Here is a 20814-nt window from a genome sequence, read left to right as displayed (position 1 = left end):
ATTAATGGGAAAACTAGTTCACGTTAGGGAACCCAGAGTAACCCAAATCTCCTTATCCTGATAGAAATCCTCTGCCCCCATGGGACGGGAGTCAGAGTTTGCATGGAACGTGGAGCTTCAGAGGCGTGTGTTGCTGAGGAAGGCCACAGGGCACAGTGTGTCACTGAACCCAACTATAGAGCCCCCCACTGCTTCCATATCGAAGCATTTTCATCAACGCAGTCTCCTCTTTCTTTTGATACAATTCTCTTAGCTGTTTCTCCTCTACCCCATTCTACCCAATAGGGTCAAGAGGCTAGTGTTCTGCTGTGGCAAACATTTCTATGCCCTGCTGAAGCAAAGAGAATCCTTAGAGGCCAAGAAGCATGACTTTGCCATCATCCGAGTAGAGGAACTCTGCCCTTTCCCACTGGATTCGTTACAGCAAGAGATGAGCAAATACAAACACGTTAAAGGTACAGCATTATTCTTGGGGTTCTTTGGGTTTTAGATACCTGAAACCTATTCCAACGTCTCATGTGGAAAGGAATTCTGGGGCAGTGAGAGTCCTTAAAGGATTGAATCTTTTGGAATTTGGAAATATGGGGAAAAAAAATACTGCTAGAGCCAATGTTTCCTTGTCTTTTATGGTGTCCCTTTCAGTAACCCACCCCCTTCTCTCACTTTAAGATGGGTCGTTTCTTGACAGGTTGGAGGTAATCAGTGCTATACTATTGCTTAGGATAAATTGATGTAACTGTAAAAGGCAAGCCTTTACAACAAATGGGGCTTCAGTAATTAGACATCTGTATGTACTGGGTACGGACATTAACTCAGGATCACAGATCTAAATGTAAAACATAAAACTCTAAAACTTCAAGGAGAAAATCTCCATGACCTTTGGCTAGGCAAAAGATCTGAACGAAACAATGGGATCACAAATAACTACATAAAATGATGCTTGATGGGGTGCCTGGGTGGCTCAGGGGGTTAAAGCCTCTGCCTTTGGCTCAGGTCATGATCCCAGGGTCCTGGGATCAAGCTCTGCATCGGGCTCTCTGCTCAGTGGGGAGCCTGCTTCCTCCTCTCTCTCTGCCTGCCTCTCTTCCTACTTCTGATCTCTGTCTGCCAAATAAATAAATAAAATCTTTAAAAAAAAATGATGCTTGACATCATTAGTGATAAGGGAAATGCAAATGAAACCCAAACGAGATACAGCTGCACCCCTGTTAGAATAGCTAAAATGAAAACAAAACAGTAAATTGGCAATATCGAGAGCTGATGAGGAATGGAAAGTGGTACAGCCACTCTGGAAAATAGTTAGTTCCAACACACAGTTGCCAGTCCACTCTGAGGTATTTGCCCAAGAGAAATGACAGTGTGTTCACAGAAAAATGTCTACCACAGCTTCATTCATAATTGTCCCAAACTGGAAACCACCAGGATGTCCTTGAACCTATGGATAAATAAACAAGGATATAAGGTACATCCTTGCAATATCATACTACTCAACAATTAAAGAGAGTGAACTATGGCTTTGGGATTTTGCTAGTTCAAGGGAGCCAGAACCAAAGCTTCCATATCGTATAATTCCATTTATCTGATGTTCTGGAAAAGGCAAAACCATAGGGAGAAGAGAACCTCAGTGGTTGCCAGAGGCTGGTGCCATAGGAGGAGTTGCCTTCAAAGGGCAGGATGAGGGAATTTTGGGGGTTGATAGAATTGTTCTGTATCATGAGTGAGGTGCTTGATACGTGACTATCATTTACCAAAAAACAAAACAAACAAAAAACAAACCACACCATGCCATATTGGAAAGGCATATATTTACTTGAAGAAAGCTAGCTATATATACATACACACTGTATATGTACATATGCATATGTATATGGCTAAAAGGTATCTGTGTATGTACATATGCACTGTGTGTGTGTACTGTAGGTTTACCTGGAGTATTGAAACGAACTTTATCTTCTGCTATAGATTTTATTTGGAGTCAGGAGGAGCCTCAGAACATGGGACCATGGTGCTTTGTTTCTCCAAGGTTTGAAAAGCAGCTGGCCTGCAAGGTAATAGCTTTCCCTTTTACAGTGTTTTGTGTATGTGTGTTATTTCTTCTGGAGTGCCAGTAAATGGGTTTATCCCCCATTAGCCATCCAATTCTTTTAAAGAGAAACTAAACTATAAAACCTAACTTAGACTGTTTTTTTTGGAATGAAATGCTGAATGTTTATCAAGATATATATGTGTATGTGCTAGTATGATGTAAGAAAAAGTGATTATACTTAAGTATATAAAGTGTATAAGTATATAAAGTATACTTAAGTATATAAAAAGTGATTATACTTAAAGTAAAAGCCCTTACCTGTCAGCTACCTTTCCCACTAGTCTTGTCCTAAAGGTCACAATCCAGGCCCAGGGGGAGCAGGATGATGAGTGGGCTTCTATTACAGTAATGGAGAAGAGATGCTCACTAATGCTTGTTCTAGGCTCTTCCACATAGCTGGGGTCCATCAAAGACCAAGTTCTTAACTGCTTAGACTGTCGGGAGGGAAGAACAATGAGAAGAGCAAATGGGCTTCTGTTTCTCTTCCTATTCTGCTTCAATTAGAACTCACTTCACACATTTGTTACTAGTTTGTGGGGTCAAATCGTTGTCATTGTTCTAATCTAGGAAACTCTACTGCTAAAACCAACTAATAGTTACTGAAGAATAGGAAAAATTCAAGAATTGATCTCCCCTGATGGTGCCTGGGATTTAGTTTTTAGTTGTGACCTGTATCTTCTTCCAGTCTATTCTAGGTGACCCATTATTTTTCCAAAAAAGGTGATTTGTGGTTAAACAAGCTAAGAGAAATGCATGGCCTGCCTTGGGAGAATAAAGCCGGGCTCTGATCAGGTCAGCAGGTCATTTTATTTCTTTTCTGCTCTCATCATAGCTCCGTCTTGTGAGTCGACCCCCTTTGCCAGTCCCTGCTGTAGGAATTGGCACCCTTCACCTGCAGCAGCATGAAGATGTCCTCACCAAGACCTTTGCTTGATGGTGTCCTTTGAAACAGTGTTACTTCCTTTTAAGAAAATAAGCATGAAAAGAAAAGCCGGCTCCTTTGCTCTCTTCTTCCATTAGGCAACATGAAAAGTCTGTGTTCCTCTAAGACGTTCGGATTGATGAGGAATACACAGAGTAACCAAGGGAATTATCCATCAATCCATGAACCTGATGAGTCACCTTAATCCTTGAAGGTACAACAGTGTTCTGTTTTGGTTAGATCTGAGTGAGTTGTAGAACCAGTGCCTTACCCAGACTTTTTCAGACCATGTTTTCTAATTAACTATATATGCCCAAGAAAGTCTCTTTAATTTGAATTTACAGAATTTACCTGCAGATCTCCTGGACATGACTTCTCAATTTGCTTGGTGTGTATCACTTTCATTAATTTTACCATTCTTTATTCAGAGTCCTGTGACTACCAGTATTTTCATTTTATGTGATCTCAGGGGCTGCTTTCCAGCCGCGGTGAGAAATGTTTCACCAAATGCTGGAGCAAAGCTATGCTAGTCCTTATGGATGTTCTTCAGAAGAGCTGTTTTCACCCACTGACCTTAAATATCCATCCCATTACAAAGGACTCGGGATATATCATCATTTTGCACAGTATTATTAAGGAGTTTTAGCTACATTGAAATTGTTTGTCATCATATCTTTTTTCCCCCTAAATTCTTATTGCAGTGATATCTTAATATTTTTGATTGACTTTCGGTGTCTGATACGGGGATTTCAGCTCCTGGTTAGTCAGTCTTGCTGCTAAAAGGGTATGATGAAGTGATGTTCATTTGTGGTGTTTAAGGAGCATTTTAACTTTAACACTGAAAACTTCCAAGCACCAAGTTCTTAGGGGTTTACGGAGATCACCAGCCCATTGCATTACCTCTTAAACTTCATGGAAGCTTAACTACAGAGCAGCAAGCTGTGTAGCTTAATGTCACTTGGTGCTTCAGGGGCTCTGCCATCTTCCATTCCGGTGCTATGACAGTTTTTCTTCTAAATAATGGAGGAAGTGCTGGGGCACTGGAATGGCCTCTCCCTTTTTTGGCAACTGGTAAAGTCTTTCACAATCAACATGTTGTTTGGGCCACAGGAGTAGATTTGCAATTCACATCTTCAGTGTATGCATTAGTGTGTTGATTTAATATTTTTGTAATATTCACAGCCCTTTTATTCCTATGCACCTTAATGCTTCCTTCCTGTGTGAAGCCTTATAAATCATGTAACTCGGTGCCACGCATGTAAATCGGTACAATTACAAAGTCTATCTAATGAAAACGGTTATCAGTGTTGTATACTGAACTAGAAAAACATGAAAGGCCTGTCATTTTTTTCAGATCTCTTGGTTTCTTGAGTTAAAAATTCCAAAGTTGAAGCACAAAATGAGATGGAAAACTAGGGTTCTTTTTTTTGTTTTGTTTTTTAGAAGTTTAGATTTCTTCTAATTTCTCTGGTATCTTATTATATCTTCACCACCATGAGCCATGAAATTGTCTTCTAAAAAAAAAATGTGTCTTCTGTATCTTAACCTTCTTACTCTCAATCACTGTTGCAACACGGGTCAGCATTTTTAATTACGTTGTAGGAAAGGACCAAATCAAATACTCCCATAATAAAGTATGGGATAAAAATATCATAGCAAAATTAATAAAAAACCTTTATTGTATTCCTCTGGGAAATTTGATAATGTGATATTTGTATCCCATTTATATCTATGTTAATTTCATATTCAATGAAGAATAGAGCTCAAATTGGGTATTCATTGAAGAGAAGTATTAACAACCGTGAAAAAATTGTTGATTTTGTCTAAAGTGACATATTCTTAGTAAAATAAAATTTTCTTCTTTAAGAACCATTTGCTCCATTTTTGCATATGCATATTATTTAGAAAATATTCTTAAGCGTAACTTCTTTTAGCCTGACTGTATTACTTCTGAAGTTTTTTTTTTTTTTAATTCCTTGACTGACAATAGAAATAGTGTCCATTTTACAAAAGCGAGGAAATGCAGTTTAAAGAAATTAGGGGTTCCACAGGAGGGAAGTTACAGATGAGAATCAAGACTTGAATCTTGAGGTTCCAAAAGCTTCACCTCCATTTCCCTTGGATATACTTGGATATTTGCTTTTCACCTTCAGCTTCTAAGTTTCATGTTAAAACCATCACATTTGGGGGAAATTTGGACAAAATGTTTTTAAATCCTCAATATTTACAACCTACTATTAATTCAAATAAACAACTCCTAAATTACTCAGTGGGAGTAGTAACTCATCGTCATGTTTGTATTTAAATCTGATAAAACAGTTTAAAGCAGACTGTTATTTCCCCGTTGCCATTTGCAAAATCAGTTAATCTTAGAAAACTTTTAATAAAAGTATGTTCCTTTAGTGTTATTTCCCTGTGTCTTTTCTGAGTCATGTGGAGAATCAACTATAATTGAACAAAAGTGAGAAATGACCCTCTAAGAGTAGGATAGTATTTCCCCAGTAGTTTATTGGACACTTACTGCATATATGGTGTTGTTCGGGACGTTAGAAATACATGAGAGTAAAATGGAAAATGGGTTGCTATTTGTCCTCAGTGGACTAACTATCTTTTTGAGATGACAATGCATTTTACACATAGATATGTTCTTGTTGAGTGTGCTAAAACAGTGTGGGAGGTCAAGGTAGAGTGATACTGCTGATAGATGTAGATTAATTGGCATATTGTAGTCACATGAGGACAAGTCCTGGGTAGCATGTAGTAGAAAGACTGAAGAATGTTGGAAGGATAATTCACAACAGTTATCTAACATGTCAGAGCTTATTCCCAGGTTCTTTTACTTGAAACATGGAGCTGTCCGAGAAAGAGGAAGTAAAGAGAAGTGGAGGCAACTCTTCTTCTGTCAATTAAGCTTTCATTTTAGTGCATCTTTATTGAAAGGATATTATATGTGTGACATTAGCTCCCGGTGTAGGGCCAAAACTGTGTGCAAGCCAACCATTTGCCAGTCACCATAGATGATACAAAAATTACGTTTCTGCCATCTAGAAGTTTATGGATAGTAGGAGAACTTAGAGAAGTATAAAAATGACTAGTACAGAGTAGAGTGAGACAAGAATGAAGTCATAGGATGGGAAGTTATAACTCTGGCAAAGCGGCTAGAGCAGTATTTTGCTTCACCTGCCCTTCCAGAATCTTGCCACAACTTCACCTAGAGGCAGAGTCTGTTTTCCTTCTCTCTTGAGATTGAACAGGCATTTGTGGCTGCCTCTACCAATATAATGCACTGAAAGTGATGCTGGGTCATTAACAAGAACATTCCCTTGGTACCCAGTGGCCATGTTTTGAGGAAGCCCAGGCAAAATGAAGGAGCCCTGTGGAGATGTTGAAGCTGACAGGCAGCCACAAATGCTGGGCTTGTGAGTGAGAGAGCCCTCTGCTCATTCAAGTCTCCAGTCTTGGAGATGTCCCAGATGACCCCAAGTGGAGCAGAGTTCTGTGCATGCCCAGCCTACGTGTGTGTGTGTGTGTGTGTGTGTGTGTGTGTGTGTGTGTGTGTGTGATTTCAAAGATAAACAATGCCTCACACCAGGTAAAGTGGTCAGGACAGATTTTAATCAGCAGTATATTATTGCAGTAGAAAAGAGCCCAGCATGAACTGAACTCAACTTTGATTTGTACAGAGGGGACTGGAAATCTAAAGCAAAAACGACAGAACAGGGAGCAGGTGGGTGGGGCTCAAGAGTCAGGAAGTGAAAAAATGACAAAAAGCTTGAAGGAAGAGGGATTTGTCCGTGTGACACCAATCTGGGTTTGTTAATTGGTGCTTATGAAAGTTAGGCTCCTACCTTCCACGGAGGCTAGAAGACAGAATTAGTATCTTCAGGTGTTGGAACAAAGGGTAAATTCTTCGGGCAGTTTTGAGTTTTCACAGGCAGATTCTTTGAGGGAGGGCTAGGGTCACTTTCGGGACAGAGCTGTTAATCTCTGTTTAAGTCTTTATAGGACTGGGTAAAGCTTAGTGAAGAAAGGGCTCACAGAAGCCTGGCTGGAGTTTGGTCAAGGAGAAAATCAACTTTTCTCTGTCTCTCTCAAACACACATGAATCATTGGTTTCCTTCTTGGATGCAGATGAAGTCTTAGGACAGATCATTGGATTTGGTGTTATGGGTCATTAGTGAACTTTGAAATAGCTTGTTTCATTAGAAGTTAGAGCAGAAGTTACAGTAGGGGTTTAAAATTGACTTAGGAGAATACATTTGAGGGCCTTCTGTGTGTCAGTCTCGTCCTCTAATTTTCACACCTGTCGTACGTGTCTATTATCCTTATCTTACTGATGTACCTCAGAAAGGTTAATTGCCCAAAGCCATTCAGAAGAAAAGATTAAAATGCAGGCTGATTTCTTTTTTCTTTTTTTTTTTTTTTAAATTAACATACAATGTATTATTTGCTTCAGGGGTACAGGTTGCAGGCTGATTTCTAAAGACTGATTTCCCTTATGCCACTCTGTCCAAGAAGGGATAAGGGGGGACAAAACGCCGATCTTCGTCTTTCAGAGAAGTTGAAGAAGGAGCACACGTAATAGTGGGGAGTTCATAAGCTATTAATTATAGACAGATTATCACAAGATTTTTGACAACTTCCACGAAGTTCCGATAAGGCAGGAGCAAAATAAAAGGGCTGTAAAGGTCACACCAGGGATGCAACTCTGGCCCGCGACCCTCGGGCGGCCGCTTTGGCCGGGTCCTGGCCTGGGAGGCCGGGACCGGACTAGGGAGGTCGAGGAAACGGGTATTGCTTGACAGTGAGCTCGGAGAAGAGCTCAGACAGGAGAGAGCCTGGCCGCTGCAATCCTGCCAAGGCTCTTGAACTCCGCTGCGGAGCTGGAGAACGCCCACTGGCGCGCTGGCGGTGACCATGGCAACGCGCGGACGTCCGCCGCGCCCGCTGCCAACTGCCGGGCGCTCGTCGGGGGGCGGGGCCGGGCGGGGCGGGCGCGCGGGTCACGTGGCGCGGGGCGGAGCCTGCGCAGGGCCGGCCAGGATCGCGTCTGGAGCCGGCTGCGAGACCCGAGCCGTGGGACCCGAGCGAAGGCAGTTCCTAGGCCGCCGTGCCCCGCCGGGCCGCCCCAGCCACCGCCATGGGCAGTGAGTAGCGGCGGCGCAGCACTCGCTGGGCTGCCGGCCTTCACGGGCTGCGGGCGGCGGGGCGGGCGCCCGGCCGGGGTCGCCCAGCCTGGGGGCCGGAGGGAGAGGCGCGGGCCGCGCCGGGCCGCTGCGGAGAGCGCGGGCGGGGGGCCTCCTCCGAGGCTCCTTCGGCGGTGCGGCCTTTCCCTAGCCGCCTGCGGGGTCCGGGGCCCGGAGGTCCGGGGTTTGCGCTCGCTAGGTGGCGGGGAGCGGAAGACGGAGAGGGGAAGCCATTGGTTTTGGGGGCGGGGAGTTAGGGAACCGAGCGAAACCTGGACCACTTCTAATTTTTCAGGAGCTTAGGAAGCTCACATTTTTATTTCCAAGTCACCCTTCCTTGGCACGTTAGTGTGATGAATAAAGCTCTCTGACTTGTTGGATTTTTTTAAAAAAAGTGATGCACGGCATGTATTTTAGGGGAGGAAGAAAGTGCGATTGGCAGCATAGCGTTTTCCCTAAAATTTTCATTTCAGTTATTTTCTAGCGTTGACTGAAAACTCACTGTGTGTGAGGTTGTATAAGCCTTAGGGACAAGGCCTTGAATTATGGGGATCTTTGAGGGCTATCTCCTGAACATTCAACGCCCCGTGCATTCACGCATATACTTACATAGCTGTTGCCGATGTTTGTTGGATGAATGGTTAAGTGCAAACCTGAGCGGTGCATCCACTGGCCAACTAGTGAACATTTAGGAAGGAAATAGAGGAGACCCCTGACCTTGAATTCACATTTTAATCGGTGACATTCTGCAACGCAAGAATAGACAAGTGGCCGACAGAAGCATTGCTTGAACAGGAGCTCTCCAACACCAGTGATGGGACCATGCCAAGAAATCTGGGAGGGTGATTTGGATTGAGGTGGGACGGAAAGAGGGATAAAGGAGTCTAGGAAGTTTCCTGATGTGGTTGATAATTTGTGTTGCATTAGAGAAGAAAGCTTCTATCATTCACATTTTCCAAATAGTCCAAAATGGCACTTGGGCAATGAGTATCTGCCTGTGGGAATTTCTGAGTTCTTTCAAATGTCAGCGACTGCCATCATTTTGAGAAGTTTCATGAGAAGATTATATAGTCAGCTTTTAGCTCACTATGAAAGTGTAATTAGTTAGGTCAGTTTTAAAACAATTTCATGATCGGGGCGCCTGGGTGGCTCAGTGGGTTAAGGCCTCTGCCTTCGGCTCAGGTCATGATCCCAGGGTCCTGGGATCGAGCCTCACATTGGGCTTTCTGCTCAGCAGGGAGCCTGCTTCTCCCTCTCTCTCTGCCTGCCTCTCTGCCTACTTGTGATCTCTGTCTGTCAAATAAATAAATAAAATCTTTAAAAAAAAAAAAACAATTTCATGATGTTAGGATACAGACTGCAGTCTCTGTAGGAGATGATGATCATAACTAATACTGCCTTCTTGTGTTTCTGCACATTAAAGACGCTGGCAAAGACTGAGAGAATATCATCTTCATTCTCCAGTTCTTTGGCAGGAATTGACTTAAGCTATGCCAGAATATAGTGTCTATCCTTAAAGAACCTTGGTTTGTCTTACTTTGATATGTTATAAGTTATCTGGAAAAGCAGTACTTTCTCATGAAATGTCATGGTCATTTTCTGGGCTGATTATCATCCATACACAAGTACTTTGAGATCATTATGTGGGAGAGCAACCAAGCAAGGAAGGTTGATGTAAGTGAAATGAAATAGAGATTGTATACTTAAAAACAAAAACAAAACACACAAAACTCTCTGTGTAGAAGGTGAATCCATAATCTTTCTCACTTATGCATTTCAGGATCTTTTAATCTAAATTAAGTCAGTTCTGCAGTTTCAGCACATTTCCTCTTGCATTTCTCCTCTGATACATCTTATTTTCTTCTATAGTGCATTGTCATGTGGGTAATGTAGTAGACTGCATTCTCTCGCTCTTTCTTTCTTTCTTTCTTGATTTAGTGATGCTTATGAGAGTGTTCCTTTTCTGTATATATAAAAGGGCTGGATACCAACATGAGGAAGCAAAATCATGGCACAAGGGTATTTGCATTTGCTTCTATGGAGTAAACCCTTAAAACTTTTGGATTCTTTTGTCCCTTAATTATTTTTCTTCCCTGATATATTTGAAATGGAGAGCACTGTGATTACTTTGGAGGTGGGAATGGGATGAATTTTCATTAAAAGTTAGAGGATGTGGGCGCCTGGGTGGCTCAGTGGGTTAAGCCGCTGCCTTCAGCTCAGGTCATGATCTCAGGATCCTGGGATCGAGTCCCGCATCGGGCTCTCTGCTCATCAGGGAGCCTGCTTCCCTCTCTCTCTCTCTGCCTGCCTCTCTGTCTACTTGTGATCTCTCTCTGTCAAATAAATAAATAAAATCTTTTAAAAAAAAAAAGAAAAAAAAGAAAAAAGTTAGAGGATGTTTGTATTTGTTTCTATAAAAAGGTACATCTCTTTTTAAAAACTTTGTAACAGAGATGTTCTTTTTTTTCTTTTTACAGTCAAATTTTTAGAAGTTATCAAACCTTTCTGTGCAGTTCTACCAGAAATTCAGAAACCTGAAAGGAAAGTAAGTATAACATATTAGTAATATAGAGGGTAGCTAAATGACTTACTCTACTCAACTAGCAAGATTGATTTACTGTCCCCAACCCTTTTCTGGTACATTTGGAGAAATAGAACTGTTCTTCCTTGCAAGAGGTGCAAAGTAAGTAACACTAGTTTAAACCAGTTTAGATGGGTTATCCTGTTTTTTAAAAAGGACTGTTCTTTAAGTTGGGACATTTCCAAACCAAGTGTTTCTTTGGCCTATGTGTTAGATAAGATATTCTATCTCTAGGGACCCACTGCACTATGAATTACTCAATCTGCTGGGTCACTTTTGATGAGACAGTTGTTTTACCTAAATGATTTGCAGTTGTGCAAGTATATGCCTCCCATTTCTTGATCATTCAATACATGGAAAAATCACAGAAATGCATTCAGAAAATAATATGACTGCATCAATTTATTCTTCAATCCTTGTGCACTTTTGGAACTCAGGTATTTAAATTCAGTAATACTGTTAGTCCCAAACTGGCCAATTTCCTGACAGTCCTCTTCTGTGCTTTTGATATCTCACAAAACTAACAGAAATAGGTGTGTGAAACTTTTGTTAAACTTACTGTTTTATTTAGAAGTGTATTTTTTTTTTTTATGGCTATGTGGTTTTAAAAATAGTTGTTTCAGTTACATGTTAGGCATCCCGAGAAGCTCTAGCTTTTCATATTCCATAAGATATTCGTATAATATTATCATGGGCAGTCCCTGCTTCGCACAATGCTGTGTTAACTGAAATACATGCCTACTGGATCTGTGTCTTGCTTTTTATCCTTTTTGGTTTTCAGTTAATGTAGTACAGGGTGTTGAGGCCTGCCTGTATTTAATTTACTTAATTCTTGGAAAAGTAAAGAAGGTATGTTTGAAAAGTTGAGCTGTTTGCTTTAGCTGATACTAACTAGGTGAGAGTATTTTAATAGTAAATAATTGGAGCCTGCCATGATGCAGAATGTTATGCTTTAATGTGGAATTTTGCTTTGTATTTGCTGTTTCTTGGTTTTGATTGACCATTCTTATTTTGTTGTAGATCCAGTTTAGAGAGAAGGTACTATGGACTGCCATAACTCTCTTCATTTTTTTAGTATGTTGTCAGGTATGTAACCAAAATATTAATTAAATGTCTATGCTGTAGTTGGAGGGTTTTGATTGGTTATAGTTTGAGAAAATTTATTTTAGTTAAAATAATAGATAAATATAAATAGATTAAGTAGATAAAATAAAGCCTGAAATATTTTGAGCATTGTTATTTTTAATCTGAGTTGATGGTGAAAATGGTTCTCTTGTCCTACTGTGTATTCTTTTTTTTTTTTTAATTAGTCGGTTTGAACATTTTTTTTCTTTTTTTCTCTTAGTGTGCAGTTAATGTTCTTTACCCATTTTTTTCTTGAGGTTTTTTTGTATAAAGACAGATTTTTATATATAAAAGCATTAAACCTTTGACATATATGTTGCAAATTTTTTTTCTATTTTGTTGGCCTTTAATCATGTTGTAAATAGCATGTATTAATTTAAAAATCTCAAAAAGTCAAATTCTAGAACCCCAGTGATATACTGTATTTATAAGTAGATAAAATTCATTGATGCTTTTTATTAGTATTTTGCAGAGATTAAGTTCACAGAATGAGGGTAAAATGTGACCTGTCCCCGTCATAAGATTGTTGAGAGGATTAAACTAGATGCTTTAGGTGCAAGTTTTTTGATGATGGGGCGCCTGGGTGGCTCAGTGGGTTAAAGCCTCTGCCTTTGGCTAAGATCATGATCTCAGGGTCCTGGGGTCAAGCCCTGCATGGGGCTTTCTGCTCAGCAGGGAGCCTGCTTCCTCCTCTCTCTCTGCCTGCCTCTATGCACTACTTGTGATTTTTCTCTCTGTCAAATAAATAAATAAAATCTTAAAAAAAAATTTAAAAAAGAGCTATTGAAAATACATAAAAAAGGGGCGCCTGGGTGGCTCAGTGGGTTGAAGCCTCTGCCTTCAGCTCAGGTCATGATCCCAGGGTCCTGGGATCGAGCCCCGCATTGCATCGCATTGGGCTCTCTGCTCAGCAGGGAGCCTGCTTCCCTTCCTCTCTCTCTGCCTGCCTCTCTGCCTACTTATGATCTCTGTCTGTTAAATACATAAATTAAAAAAAAAAAAAAAGAAAATACATAAAAGGAAGTATGAAAAATTATATTAGGAAGGAGTAGAGCAGATTAAGTCCATAGTCTGGGGAAAAGCCAAATGTATTTTTTTTGAAGAGTGAAATAATTTGGTCATCAAGATATTTTACTGCTGTACTTAGTTTAAAATTGTTTTGGGTTGGTCAGGGAGAGAGAACCTTTTTTTTTTTTTTTTAAGATTTTATTTATTTATTTGAGAGAGAGGGAGAGTGAGAAAGCTTGAGTGGAGGGAGGGTCAGAGGAAGAAGTGGACCCCCTGCTAAGCAGGGAGCCCCATGCCAGACTGGGGACTCTATCTGAAACTCTGGGATCATGACCTGAGCCGAAGGCAGTGGCTTAACCAACTGAGCCACCCAGGCGCCTGAGAACTTTTTTTAAATACGGAAAAGTAGAGAGGAAAAAAAGAATAATTATCCATATTTTTACCAGCTACTTTTAACATCTTAGAAATTCCCCTCCCCTCCATAAAAAAATTAGATTTATAAAGGTATAATTTATGTATGGTAAAATACACTTATTTTTTAAGTGTACATTTTGAAGAGTTTTGACAAATGTAGACACCCACATACCTGCTACCTCAGGGGATACAGAACATTCTGTCACTCCAGAAAGTTCTGTGTAATCTCTTAGTCAGTCTCCCAACTCACCCCCAGTGTCAGGCAAGCACTGATCTGCTTTCTGTTCCTATAATTTGATTTGTTTTTTTAGAATTTCATCTAAGTGGGATCATGCAGTATCATTCCTTAGCTCTGGCTTTATCATGAGTATTTTGAGATTTGTCCCCGTGTTTGGTAGAGCAGTAATTCATCCTTCTTATTTCTACTAGATGACTGTACAGAATTTGTTCATCTGTTCACTTGCTGTTGGACATTTGGGTTGTTTCCAAGTTTTGTCTATAATAAAGTTGCTGTGACCATTCCTGGGCAAGACTTCCTGTGAATATTTGTTTTCATTTCTCTTGGGTGAATACCTAGGAGTAGAATTGGTGGGTTGCATGGTAATTACATGTTCAGCTTTATAAGAAATTGTCAAACTTTTTTCTAAGTGATTGCTCCATTTTTTATTTTCATCAGGCAGGTATAGGAGTTCCAGTTTCTCCCCTTCCTTGCCTGCCCTTCCTGTTGTTGAGCATTTTAGTATTAGTCATTCTAATGGGTGTGGTTTTTAATTTGCATTTCCCTAGTAAATGATATTGAGCAATTTTTTCATGTGCTTATAGGGCATTTGTTTATCTTCTGTGAAGTGTCTTTTTCCAATCTTTTGCTCATTAAAAATTTTTATTATTATCTCATTGAATTATATGCATTTTTAAAAGATTTTTAAAAATTTGAGAGACAGGGGCACCTGGGTGGCTCAGTGGGTTAAGCCACTGCCTTCGGCTCAGGTCGTGATCTCAGGTTTCCTGGGATCGAGTCCCGCATCGGGCTCTCTGCTCAGCGGGGAGCCTGCTTCCCTCTCTCTCTCTCTGCCTGCCTCTCTGCCTACTTGTGATCTATCTCTGTCAAATAAATAAATAAAATCTTTAAAAAAAAAAAAATTTGAGAGACAGAGAGTGAGCACTAGCCGGGAGGGCAGGGGGCGGGGGGCGGGTGGAGAGGGAGGAACAGAGGGAGAAGGAGAAGCAGACTCCCTGCTGAGCAGAGAGCCTGATGTGGGGCTCGATCCTAGCACCCTGAGATCATGACCTGAGCTGAAGGTAGATGCTTAACTGAGCCACCCAGGTGCCCCGAATTATATGCCTTTTAAAATATTTTCTGGATACAGGTCCTTTGTCAGGTAAATGTACTATGACTATGTTTTCCTAGTATATGGCTTGCCTTTTCATTTTCTTAATATCTTGTGAAGAGCAAAAATCCTTCCTTTGGAAGTTTAGTGACTTTTTTCTTTGATGGTTCATGGTTTTTGTTTTCTTATCTTCAAAGGTTGTGAAGATTTTTCTCCTGTATTCTTCTAAATATTTTATAGTCTTGGCTTATATGTTTTGGTCTGTGATCTAGTCCAAGTTAATTTTTGTGTATGGTGTAAGTAAGGTTTGGGTTCATTTTTTTCTGTTTGGATAGCCAGAAAAGGCTCTTCTTTCTCCATTGAGTTACTTTGGCATCTTTGTTGAAAATCAGTTAACTGTATAAGTGTGGATATATTTTTGTACTCTGTTCTTTTCCATTCATGTATATTCCATTGTTATGGTCACGCTGTTTGATTACTGTAGCTTTATATTAAGTCCTGTAATCAGGTCGTAAAAGTCTTTCAACTTTGTTTTTCCTTTTCACAATGGTTTTTGATTATTCTAGGTTTTTCATATTTCTGTATAGATTTTAGAATCACCTTGTCAATTTCTGTAGCTGGGATTATGATTTGTATTGCTTTGAATTTATAGATAAATTTAGAAAAAAATTACCTTCTTGACAATATTGAATTTTCTAATCCAAGGGTCAGCAAACATTGTTCTGTGAAGGGCTCGGTAGTAAATATTTTAAGCTTGGCTGCTAGAACCCAAGACCCGTAGGAACTGTGTTGCTCAAAAAGTGTGGTATTTCTCATGACTGTTTCATGCAATAAATTAGTTTATGTATTTTATGTTACTTTATTTTTTTTTTTTCCTGCAGCATAATTGCATAGTTGCCAAAGTGTGTTTTATGTCTTTCTCATGTTTAGGCAGTTCTGCCCAGTGCTGGTAATTTCTTGAATCTCTTTCCATTGAATTTCAGACAGGTTAATTTTCCCCTCCTAGCCACAGTTAAGGGGCTTGGGGTCTCCAGTTTCACCGAGTTTTCTTTAGCTGGAGGGAATGGTGGGATAAGCAGTGATAAGTGCAATAATTACTACGTGGGCCTGGCTGTCTCCTCTCCCGAAGTGGTTCTCATCAGGTGATTGAACAGGCTGTTCCATTCCTGACCTCACATCATTCCCTCATTCCCAACTCATGGTGACCCTGTTAATTGTCACCAGAAGAGAGCCCCATTGCTCACTTCTCTCATCTTTCATCCCTGCTGCTGTTTCTAGTCCCTTTAACCAAAGGAGACAAAAAGATAAGGCTATCTGTGCAGCCTGCTCCGCTCCAGGTTTGGAATGTTGTGGGAATTGTGAGGATTTTGTTGCCTTCCCATTGTGATGGCTGGAGCAGCTTCATGCTGGGCTCTTTGCTTTTCAGTTGTCTGCACTTTTCTCACCCCCATGACCACCAGTGCTTCAAGTTCATGATCCCTTTTCTTCTTAGGCTACTTCATGGATTTTTTATTCGTTTTCCTTAGTTTTTTTTTGTTTTTTTTTTTTTTAAAGTAGTCTCCATATCCAGCATGGAACCCAGTGTGGAACTTGATTTCACGACCCTAAGTTAGTTTCAGGACCTGAGCTGAGATTGAGTCAGATGCTCAACTGACTGAGCTACCTAGGCACCCCTTTTTTGGTTAGCTTTTTTCACTCTTGTTAGCTTCTACTATTTTACATGTTTAAAAAAGTGTGTTTTCTTATGCATGGGGGAGTTGCTGCTCAACTATTGTTGTACGTAAACCCATAGCTATTGATTTTACTGAGAGGAATAAAATCAGACATTGAGTTTAATAATCCAGTTGTCTTCAGGAAAGGAGGGAATGCCATTACTTAGGGCAGGTTGGCTGACTTTTTCTTGTTCATTGTCCCACAAATCATCTAATTGTGGAGGTAATGGCCATCTCTATCAGGTGCAATTAAGCGAAGTAATTTGACTGATTGACCTCTCTCCCACTTATGGAAGATTGTGATGTGGACTGTCCTGTAGTGTTAATTGGTTCTTATACACTAACTTCCTTCCTCCCTGTCTCTCATATTACCTGAAGAGTATCTGCAGCATTAGGGGACATAAAATATCCATGCTTCTTGCTTCACCAGCTTTGCTACCCAGCTAATAAATCCAGATGCCCAGAAAGGGTGAGAGGTTGACCAGACGGATTGTTCAGAATTGTTGGCAGCATCTTTTGCAACTTAAAAAAAAAAAAAAAAAAAATCAGCTTTGTGTAAAGGAGGTTTTTGAAATTGGAAATGTATTTTTCTTTGTGTCTGATCCCTGCATAGTAAGGGAAGAGGTATGACCAGGAGCTGTATCCTGAACATCGGTCATATAATAGGAAACATTCTGAAGTGAAGAGTTTCTTTTTCTTTTTTTTTCCCAATGAAAAAGTAGTATGTACTTATTATAGAAAATCTGATAAATGCTGAGAAGAATAAAGAAAAAGTCAGCCTTAATCCTACCAGCTACAGATAATTACTTTTCAGGATTTTAAATATTTACACTTAGTTTTATCTTTTACACATATTTTTACAGTATCAAACTTCCATTTATATAATTCTGTACCTTTTTTTTTTTTTAATAGCAGGGTTTCTCAACAATGGCACTGAATTTTAGGCCCAGTTAATTCTTTGTTGTGGGGTCATTGTAGGAAGTTCAGCAGCATCCCTGACCTCTATCCACGAGGTGCAGTAGCATTTCCCTTCAAGTTGTGACACCCAAAAATGTCTTTGGATAGTGCGAGATATCCTCTGGGGGGCAGAATTGCCCCAATTTGATAACCATAGTGTCATACTTGGTATTAAAACATAAGCACTTCTTTATGCTGTTACAAGCTTCTTTAAGCTTCTTTTTAGTGGCTGCATAATATTCACACACACACACACACACACACACACACACACATATAAAAAAACCTTGAGTCTAACATTGGAGTGTGACTGTGGCTGTCATTAGTACCCATAGCTTAGCGAAATTATTCTATGACTGGGTGGATATATCCTGTAATTTACTGATAGGGGTATTTTTTAACTGTAAAAAAAAAACCATAAAATTTACCATCTTAGCCATTTTTTTTTAAAGATTTTATTTATTTATTTGACAGAGAGAACGAGAGAGATCACAAGTAGGCAGAGAGGCAGGATGAGAGAGCGGGGGAAGCAGGCTCCCTGCTGAGCAGAGAGCCTGATTTGGGGCTTGATCTCAGGACCCTGAGATCATGACCTGGGCCGAAGGCAGAGGCTTTAACCCACTGAGCCACCCAGGCGCCCCCATCTTAGCCATTTCTAAGCATACAGTTCAGTAGTGTTAAGTGTATTCACATTGTTATGCAACAAATTTTCATCCTGATAGGTGTGTCTACTAGTAGATTTGTGTAAGTAGTGATTTCTGTTGTTTTTATTTTTGTTAAAAAAAAACTTTCCTTTTAGGACAGCTGGGTGGCTCAGTTGGTTAAGCCACTGCCTTTGGCTCAAGTCATGATTCCCAGGGTCCTAGGATCAAGCCCTACATCCGGCTCCCTGCTTAGCGGAGAGCCTGCTTCTCCTTCTCCCTCTGCCTGCTGCTCTGCCTGCTTGTGCTCTCTCTCTGTCAAAATAAGTAAATAAAATCTTTAAAAAAAAACCCCAAAACTTTCCTTTTAGGGTTCACTTGTTTTGTTACAGAACATTAGAAGTAGTATTTTTTTTTCTTCTAAGTATTACAAACATTAAGTAATTGAGTTGTGAATTAAGTTCCAACTTAATTTATGTAATACATTTTTAAAAACTGTTTTATGTAATATTATAGATACCACTGTTTGGAATAATGTCATCAGATTCTGCAGATCCTTTCTACTGGATGAGAGTTATTCTTGCATCTAACAGAGGTATGTACTTCTTTTTTGGTTGTTTGTTTGTTTGTTTGTTTGCTTCCATACTGGGCATTAGTACTGACATCAAGTAGATGTGAAAATGTGGAAACAACTATTTTGATGTCTACAGGGGTGGGGAGCGTATGGTAAAAGAAACTCGTTGCCTAGGAGAAGGGACCAACACGTAAATACTTAAAAATCTCTGTATATATTGTAATAATAGAAATATGTACAGAGTATAGATGTACAACAGAGAATGGAGTGGTAACACTGTCAGGAGCTTTGGTCCTCCATCCTTTTATGGGTCATATTTTCTTTGAGACTCTAATTAAATTTTTTTGGTACAATATTACTTTAATTTAAATTCAATTAGCCAAGGTATAGTACATCATTAGTTTTTGATAAAATGTTCAATGACTCATTAGTTGACTCTAACTCTATTAAATTTATGTATACTTTCCCAAGAAAAATTCATATATACTCACACGCACAGATTTTACATAAAACCTTTTGAGCTTCATGACCCTCTGAAGTCTGGTCCTTGCATTTCGCATGGGCCTGAAAGACCCTGATCTACAGTGTCAGAGGAGACAATACTGGTAGCATTTGAATTGGAGTTCAGTATGTGAAGGAAGTGATGGGAGAGGGAAGGCTGATCTAAAAGCCCTTGTGTGTAAAGCAGTGGCTAAAGAGATAGGTAGGTACTGGATCATGAGGGCTTTGTTGGTAATTTTTTTAGATTAAAATAGAAATAATGGTTAATCATTAAAAAAATGCACCAAAATTTGTATGCAGTTTTATATAAAGCTGAAAATGAAAGTCTTGCATCTCAGGGATAACTCCTGAGAAGATAATAGATTGGTGAATACATATCCAGACTTTTTCTCTGAATATATATTCACATATACAAATTTATATTTACTTGACCCTTGAACAATACAGGTTTGAACTGTGTGGGTCCACTTATATATGGATTTTTTTAAAAAAATAAATACAGTGCAGTGCTATAAATGTATTTTCTCTTCCTTAGGACATTTTTCATAACATTTGCTTTTCTAGCTTGCTTACTTACTAGCATATAACACTCACATAACATAAAAAATATGTGTTAGTTGACTGTTGAGGTTATTGGTCAGGCTTCTGGTCAACAGTAAGCTATTAATAGTTAAGTTTTTAGTTTGGGGGAGTCAAAAGTTATACGTGGATTTTTGACTGTATGGGGGGGTCAGTGGCTCTAACCTCTCTGTAGTTCAAGGGTCAACTGTGCTTGTTTTTCTAAACTAAAAAATAAGATAAATTATGTAACTATTCTACTTAGTGTGTTTACTCAATTTCTTGGATGAGTTATTTCAGTTAAGGGCCATATGCTATTCCATTATATGGCTCTACCATGAATTATTTAATCATTCAGGTCTTTTTTGTGCTAGGTGCTGAGATTAGAGCAGTGATTAAGACAGTGTCCCCATCATCATGGAGTTTATATTATTCTTTTTGGGGAGGTATCCTCTACATGAAGTACATTTTGGGTGAGGGGAGGGACATTTGCGCAGAGATCTACAGGACGCGAGAAGAAGGCCATGTGAAGATCTGGGGGAGGAACACTGTAGGGAATATAGCGTGTGTCCAGGCCCCGAGATGGGAGTATGCTGAATGTTCAGGGAAGGATGTGGGGTCAGTGTGGCTAGAAGAAAATAAGGAAAGGAGTAATGAGGCAGGACATGCAGATGAGTCCAAGAGCCAGATCATAAAGGGCTTAGAGACAAAGTAGGGAGGGTACTTCAAGTGTGATTCCAGGTCGTTAGTGTCCTCTTCTGTCACACATTTAACTTTTTCCCCCAATTTTGTATCATTTTAACCAGTGCTACCATGAATGCATCACTGTAATGCTACCTCCTATCATTTTTTAATAAATTAATTTCTAGAAGTTCTACTGTGCAAGATACAAAAACCTGAATTTTTGATAAATAATGCTAAATTATCTTCCAAAAATTTTGTACTATTTTATACACTCAGCAGTTGTATATGAGAATGTCATTTTTCTTCCATCAGTGGATATTATTAGTTCTTTAGTCTTTGGAAGTTGGACAGGTAAAAATTGGTACCTGTTATTTAATTTGTATGTTGGTCAGCTTGACCATCATCTTATATTTTTATTGAATATTTGACTTTTTTCTGAGTGGACTTGTTTTATGTAATAGAAAATTACTGACCAGTTTAAACACAAAAATGGAATTTATTAGAAAGATACTGATCATTTTTTGGAATCCATAGAGG

General features: G+C 39.6%; 2 protein-coding genes across 2 annotated transcripts in view; both read left to right on the top strand.

Moving 5' to 3' along the window:
- LOC111155533 (dehydrogenase E1 and transketolase domain containing 1) overlaps positions 1 to 4662 on the top strand; it is a 61268-nt gene extending 56606 nt beyond the window's left edge. The window contains exons 15-17 of the mRNA XM_022515708.1: positions 286 to 455; positions 1963 to 2048; positions 2919 to 4662. Coding sequence (XP_022371416.1) covers positions 286 to 455; positions 1963 to 2048; positions 2919 to 3020 — 358 coding nt within the window. The 3' untranslated portion in view covers positions 3021 to 4662. The remainder of the gene's footprint in view (positions 1 to 285; positions 456 to 1962; positions 2049 to 2918) is intronic.
- Positions 4663 to 8079: 3417 nt separating this feature from the next.
- The window catches only part of LOC111155570 (Sec61 translocon alpha 2 subunit), a 31308-nt gene continuing 18573 nt past the window's right edge, over positions 8080 to 20814 (top strand). The window contains exons 1-4 of the mRNA XM_022515814.1: positions 8080 to 8155; positions 10672 to 10739; positions 11796 to 11861; positions 18477 to 18555. Of these exons, the coding sequence (XP_022371522.1) occupies positions 8149 to 8155; positions 10672 to 10739; positions 11796 to 11861; positions 18477 to 18555 (220 nt within the window). The 5' untranslated portion in view covers positions 8080 to 8148. The remainder of the gene's footprint in view (positions 8156 to 10671; positions 10740 to 11795; positions 11862 to 18476; positions 18556 to 20814) is intronic.

Source organism: Enhydra lutris, unplaced genomic scaffold (genome assembly GCF_002288905.1).
Source record: "Enhydra lutris kenyoni isolate GAN:26980312 unplaced genomic scaffold, ASM228890v2 scaffoldscaffold42, whole genome shotgun sequence".
Classification (NCBI taxonomy): domain Eukaryota; kingdom Metazoa; phylum Chordata; class Mammalia; order Carnivora; family Mustelidae; genus Enhydra; species Enhydra lutris.
Note: the sequence above shows the minus strand (reverse complement) of the source record. Positions and strands in the feature narration are given on the sequence as shown.